This window comes from Grus americana, chromosome Z, assembly GCF_028858705.1.
Source record: "Grus americana isolate bGruAme1 chromosome Z, bGruAme1.mat, whole genome shotgun sequence".
Taxonomy (NCBI): domain Eukaryota; kingdom Metazoa; phylum Chordata; class Aves; order Gruiformes; family Gruidae; genus Grus; species Grus americana.
This window is the reverse complement of record NC_072891.1, coordinates 41,634,906-41,641,980: the sequence shown is the minus strand read 5'-3', so window position 1 is coordinate 41,641,980 and position 7,075 is coordinate 41,634,906. Positions and strand designations below refer to the sequence as shown.

General features: G+C 39.4%; 1 protein-coding gene across 4 annotated transcripts in view; it reads left to right on the top strand.

Annotated features, from left to right (window-relative positions):
• The first annotated feature begins 220 nt into the window (after positions 1–220).
• Positions 221–7,075, top strand: part of SMC5 (structural maintenance of chromosomes 5) — a 59,092-nt gene continuing 52,237 nt past the window's right edge. For 2 of the 4 annotated variants that reach the window (XM_054809983.1, XM_054809982.1), the window contains exons 1-5: positions 234–381; positions 1,286–1,427; positions 2,555–2,607; positions 4,852–5,014; positions 6,704–6,838. In XM_054809983.1, coding sequence (XP_054665958.1) covers positions 239–381; positions 1,286–1,427; positions 2,555–2,607; positions 4,852–5,014; positions 6,704–6,838 — 636 coding nt within the window. In that variant the 5' untranslated portion in view covers positions 234–238. Of the gene's footprint in view, positions 382–1,285; positions 1,428–2,554; positions 2,608–4,851; positions 5,015–6,703; positions 6,839–7,075 lie in introns of those variants that run through there. The other 2 variants (XM_054809981.1, XM_054809984.1) reach the window with 2 other exon arrangements.

The following is a 7,075-nucleotide window of genomic DNA, read 5'->3' as shown; positions in this document are numbered from 1 at the left end:
AAGCCAAAACCACCAGCGCACAACCTCCTTCCCCGGTCTCCCTTACCACCCCGTTCTCTTCCAGCCAATGGACACCAAGGCGGCACGCTACAAGCCAGTGGAAAGCTTCACCGCGGTTTATTCCCGCCCTATCCGCCAATGAGCGCGCTCCTCACTTGCCCGCCGTTTTCTGCCCGCCAATGAGATTGAGGAGCGGGGCGCGTTCTCGCGACCGGGGTTGGGCTGGCCGAGGGGGAAGATGGCGGTGGCGGCGTCAGGGAAATGGAGCCTGGGCGGCTGTCAGCTGGGAGCCGGCGGCAGCCAGCGGGCCGTGAGGAGCACCGAGGCGCGGCCTCGCTTCGTCGAGGGGTCTATCGTTAGGATCTTCATGGAGAACTTCCTGTGAGTAAGCGGTGGGCGCTTTCTCCTCCCAAGTGGCAGCGGCCGACGTTGGCCGCTGGCGTGCGGTCTCCCTGCCGTCTCAGAGGTCGGTGACTAGCCTGGACGGCCTCGGCTTCCTCCTCGCCCCCGGCCCTGTTTTAAAGCGGGTGCGAGGCTGGGGAGCTGGCTGTTAAGTCCGGAGGGCCAAACGTGGAGCAGCAGGCTGGCGAGGCAGGGATGCACTCGCTGCGGCCGTTCTCCGCCGTAGTGTACGGACCGGGCAGTCTCCCTCACTTAACAGGGGATCTTAAATACGGCCTCGGATACCGAGGCGAGTCGGGGCTGGAAGAAGGAGTGAGTGAAATATTTTTTCCCTGGAATGTGATGCCTAGCTCGGGGCGGGGTGCCGGGGTGCGGAGAAGACCAGCTGTGAGGATTACGGAGTCCCGTGGGTTCTTAGTGCAGCGTTGCTTCTGTGGGGATGCATTCCTCAGTGGTGGTCGTGCTGGCCCTTCTTCTCCTAAGGTGGTGGTTCCCGTTGTCCATGTCAGCTTCTGCATGTTTTTTTTTCTCCCAGTGATAGTCAAGGAGTGGAGACGGGGAGAGTGCAGATGATGTTCATGGGGCAGTGGGGACAGGCCTTGGGAACCACTGAGATAAAATATCTGGTGTTATCTTTTGCACGTGCTTTCTCTAGCTTATGTGTGTTAGGAATACTGTTCTGTTTGGAGCTATCATAGTTACTAGTAGAAGTTTTCAGTCCATTTTCTTATGATTTTCTTACAAAACCGTATTTAAGGATTGAGTCTAGATTTGATAAAATTATCTGTCGTATTTAAAATAATAATAAAGTGGTTTTAAGCAAGTAATTTTTTTTAAGGTGACCTAGTGTTTATAAGCTTCAAAAAATTATCATGCTTTCCAGAACATACGATGTCTGTGAAGTACGTCCAGGACCCAGTCTGAACATGATTGTAGGTGCTAATGGAACAGGAAAGTCAAGCATTGTTTGTGCCATCTGCCTGGGACTGGCCGGAAAACCTTCTTTCATAGGGCGAGCTGATAAGGTAACTATGTATTTGTAATTTTCATGTTTAGCCTGAATTTCATTAAGAGCCCTGTCCAGCAGAGGAGGGTAAAAAAGACTGTCTTCCTTGATTTGCTTTATTTTTATAAAAAGTAAGGTGTCTAAATTGTAGAATAACCTGGTCCAGAGACAAATGTTTTTACCAGAGGGCTTTTGTCTTACTTAACTGCTTGCTGTCTTGGCTGAATTATGAAATGGAAACACCTGAATTGTACTGGACCCTAAGTAGACTAGAAGTTATATTTGAAGATGTCTAAGCCTCCACAGTGGGGTAGGAATAAATAACATTTGATCAGAAATACCACCTAAAGAAGAAATAAATAAATACATTAAAAAGTTTAATTTAAATTTCCAAGTATATAAAACCTGTAGAAATAACGTATCCTTGATGTGTGTGAGAATTTATCTAAAAGCATGGAGCCACTGATATTTAATTTAAATGGTAGTTGGATGGGTTTGAGTTGTTCTACTATTATTTCCGTGTTTTTTGCTCCCAAGAGGGAAGTTTGTATTGTCAACTTTTTAAGTTTTGCTTTTGCTTTCTTGGATATTCTGGTTGGATGGAATATATTTCAGTAGATCTTTGGAGCACTAAATCCAGATACCTAAATGATTGTACATATTCTCTGGTTGCAGCTCAGTCTTGAGCAAATGTAAATATGGAAGTTGACTGTGTGGCAGCACTGTGTGTTGATAGTTTTATTGGCTTTTAATGTTTTTTCATATTATTAGAATTAGCAGTTCTGTTAGTACAAATATTTGGCAATGTCTTTAATTTGTATTGCCTTTGTTCCCTGAATTCGTGAGAACTTCTTCCTGTCTATGCATCTGCTGATTATAATTTGTTCAGTTTTGGAGGTTCAAATTGATCAGAAATTGTTAACCTGTGGAGGAAGTTCTAATGCTGCTAGCTGATGAGGAAGATAATAGTGTCTTCTTTTATTTTTAGTTAATAGACTGCCAAAATAAATTTTAGTTTTTAATTGTAAGTTTTCAATAAAATATCCCTTTACAGCAACTCTATTATATAAATACATATTTTTGTAAGAGATTCCATTTTAATACACTGTTATTTTGCAATAATAATTTCTATAATTAATTTTGTAGGTTGCTCTCTTTGTAAAGCAGGGGTGCTTGAAAGGTGTAGTAGAAATTGAACTGTAAGTAGTAAAACTGTATTTCCTCATGCATTTTGGATTAGATTATTTCCCCACACAGTCATTCACAAAGTTGTGGAAAAAAAATGTGGTGTACAGAGGTCTGTCTTTAAGCTGGTAATTTTTTGTTATTTTTTTTACACAGACTTCAAAATTTTAAGGTTAAAAAATTACAATGCAAGAAATAAGCAGTGGTGGCTGGTCTTGATTTCACTTTCTAAAGCATTTTACCTTGTCTTGATGTACAAAGAATGTATAGGTGAAGATTGATGTATATGGTGTTTCTAGCTTGTGATTACATTTAAAGTTCAGATGATTCAGGTACAGTCAGTATTGCCATCATGATACAGTGTTTGGAAATTATTTTTAAAGAAAAGAAAAAAAAAAACCCTGACAAGGTCTAAATTTTAAAACCAAATGTTCTACCTTCACTTTCTTATACTGATACTGCTGGTATGAGGGGCTGCTCTACATTCTTACTGAAAACATCACATCCTGAAACAAAAGAAGAAAAAAAAAAAAAGTAGATCTGGCTAATGCAGTCTTCTAGGTGAGCTTTTGCAAACCAGAGCAAATGAAAATCATTTGGACATACTCTGTAAAATTCCATCAGTAACTTGTGGTTATAGGGCAATATTACGTGCTTCCTGTAAGTTTGGGGAGGGGGGGGTTGACAACTAAAGAGAGACTATCCTAATAGAATTCCTAAATGGATGCTTTTTCATGGAGATCTTAACATGAAGCTGCAATAATACAGGTAGTTTTGATAAGCCTTAACCTGATCTGTTTGTCTGAACTAAATAGAACATAGAGCTAATCAAAAGATTCTGAGCCCAAGTTAATTTCTATAACAATTGGCCACCCTGATCAAATCGTATACAAAGGAAATTGTGGTAAGGAGAAAAGATATACCAGAACAGGTCTCTGAAAAAGTCCTATCCACTTTTGTTCTTGTGGGAGTAATCAAGTAAGACATTCTTTGGACACTGGCCAAGCAGCGGGTCAGGACGTAGGATGTCTTTCAAGTAGACCGTGTGATTGTTTCAACATAGATCCTGATGTTATTTGAAAGTCTGAAGAGAGACTTGCAGTATATGAAGACTTAGCATTGTTACTGTAGTGGTTGCAATGTAATTCAGTCCTTTGTCTGTTTAGTAGAAAATATTTAAATACAGCCTCTAGGGTGAGAGAGCAAGGATGCCAAAAATTGCTTTTCGAGAGGAATTCTAAATTTTGAGTTCTATAAGCATGCACTGGCTTGGTTGAATTTGGCCCTTGGATTGTAACTAAAATCAAGACTTAGAGTAGTAACAAGGCCTTAATTTGATAAAAGAAAGGAGCATGGCTTTGTAGGTTTTTTGAAAAAAGTCTGATATTTTGAACTAAGGGAATAGATACTTGTGGGAAATAATCATACTGTCTTCAAGAAGTAGGATCATATCCTCATGGCACTTATTCCAAACACTGGAAGCTGTTGAATTACTCACTTCTACTTTCACCTCTGTTCTTAAAGCTTCTAAGGTACACAGCCTCCTAACTGTTATGAGCCCTTATCCTCCATCTTTAGCTATATGCTGACTGAACAGGCACTAGACAATTTCTAAATCAAAATGGTGACCAACGTTTCAAGAATTTATGGCTGTCTCATTGCTCATTTGTTATCGATGCATCTCTACTGGACTAAATTTTTGAAGATAAGTGTTGAACTAGAGCGTAAGTGGACAACTGATGCATCTTACTGTTCTTTAAAAGCAGAAAGTGGAAACAAATTAGTATTTTTCATACTATATGATACTATTTTTTTTTGCAAATGGAATGCTATACACAGCTTACTGATGTACTTCTGTACACTAATATTTTTTACTTTAAAGGCATAGCATTAGTGTGTACCTCCTGCATACCGATTTTAAAGCTTACTAAATGTCATATAAAAAATAACACTTTTATATAAACTATTCCCATCTCTAACAACTTTCAACATTCAGCATGAGTATGTGATTTATATGAATTACTTCCTCTGAGTTAAGATTTGTAGATATTCTTCATGTTTTCCATGTGAGATTAATTCATCACTGAAGTACTGGACATTTTCTGAAGTATTAAATGTGAATCTGCTGCTACTGTCCAGTTAATTTATATCAAATATTTAGATATCTAAAATTTTTAATATGATAACTCTAACATACTTTGACACTTGGTAACCTTTGTGTATTCTCAAAAGTATAAACACTTTTTTTTATTAATCAGATCTAAGACACCTGACAATATCATTATCACACGTGAGATTCAAGTGGTGAACAACACATCAACGTGGTTTATCAACAGAAAGCCAACAACCCTGAAAACAGTAGAAGAACAGATTGCAGCCTTAAACATCCAGGTGGACAATTTGTGCCAGTTTCTTCCTCAGGTATGAATGAATTATCAAAGACAGCTGGTGCAAATGGAGTGCTGTGTTTAGAGAGGGTTTTGTTGCTTATTAGCTTTTGTAACAGTTCAGCAATTTAATGGGATGTCACAAAGAATGAGAGGGATGAGGTAGCCATACTGGTGTGATGGTGAAAGAAAGGAGGAACTGCGTAACCTTCAAGGCTCACTAATTGGATGGTTTTGTATCTGCTGTCAGTTGACACTGAAAGGAAAGCTGCTGATACTCCCCATGCTGGTGTTTGAGTAGCAACACTAGCAGTGGTATCTCTCTGTCTATGAGAGATATGCTGCCGTAGGAATGTTCTTAAACGAATTTTATAAGGTCTTGAGATCTGCATCTCTGACTTTCCCTGTCAATCCGTGTGCCCTGTTCTCTGGTTGTATCAAGTCAGTTCCTCGGGATTGGATCCTGTGCTTTGTAAGTGAAGGGGAAGATTTGTCTGGATTTCTTTCTCCAAAAAAGAGAAGCCAGTCCTACGAAATGACTCTACAGTTGTAAGAGACTGCTACTAGAGCCTTTTTGGTAATGTCTGTGGCTCAACAGTTCCTTGAGCAGCGAGTAGGACTTAAAGATATCTAGATCAAATTATGTAAGAGTAGAATCATCCTGAAGGAAAATAGTGCCTAAAGGAGAGAGAAGATTAAAGAATACTACAAGCAGTTTCCATATCTGAATACACGCCCAGGCATGTCAGCATTTCTGTGCGGATAACTAAGCTGCCTCGCAATTGCACCTTAAAAAAAGTTGTGGTGGGTTCCTTCCTTAGACCTTCCCAGTTCATGTGGATCATCAGAGATGGCAGTAAAAGGAAATCTCACCAGAGCCTAGCCAACCATGGGTTTATTGTTCTGTTCAAGGAGAAGAACATTCAAGAAGACATGCTGAAAAATAATAAAATTTAGAAAGCTAATATTGCAGAAACAAATATTCTGGGTTGTTTTGTTGTGGGTTTTGTTGGGTTTTTTTTATTTACACACAATATTTGTTTAGAACTTTCTGCATACACTGCCAACATAACTTTTGTATTTAAAGCAGCTTTTTTTTCTTTAGGACATAAATGTCACTTCAGTGAATATTACTATGTTGAAAGTTTTGGCACTTTGCTCTCTGCCACTGTAGCATTGTCAAATATATCTTTCACTCCAGTCTTGGACAGCAGTAATGTTTCCTGATACCCCTGGCTGCCAGCCTTAATATTAACTTCTACACTGCTTAACTTTTGAGTTAGTAATAGCATTTATACTGGGAAGGTGTAGCCTCAGCAGCTTGAGAACCAATATTAAGAATACAGTGGAATAAAACCTTTAATTGTCTGTATTAATTGTCTTGTTCAGAAGAAAGATAGCCAATTCAAAAATAATGAACCAATCCATGTCCTCAATAGCTACCCTCAAAACCTGGCAAACTGCTAAGGTTAAAGCTTAAGTCATTCCAGAACAGCTCAAAAAACCCCATGTATGAAATCTTACAAATGTTTAGGAGGGTTTGGTTGCTACTCTGAGATGGTCATCCTATGCTTTGCTTAACTATGCCAGAGCTATCCAGCATAGAGCTGTAAGTCAGATGATGATCATGGGAAGTAGGTTGTGGCATTTAAATCCAGTATTACTGTATCTCACTGTTCTAACTAATACTAGGGGTTTTGTAACTGTTTTTTTTATTTTGTAGGACAAAGTTGGAGAATTTGCAAAACTGAGTAAGATTGAGTTGCTTGAAGCCACTGAAAAATCCATTGGTCCTCCAGGAATGTACCAATTTCACTGTGAATTGAAAAACTTCAGAGAGAAGGAAAGAGAACTGGAGGTAAACAGGCACATTATTGAGACAGAGAGTGGTGACTGTAGGGAAATTAGCATAATAAAATTTAACATGAGATCTTACAGAATTCTAAAGTGGTATTTATTTACAAAGTCTGCGGTAAGTGGGTTTTTACCAAATCATGCTCATCTTATCTCAGAATTCATTCACTCTAACACTCACGTGCTCTTAAGCATGAAGACACGTGTGCAGGTGGTCTGGACACAGTACAAGGGATGCCTG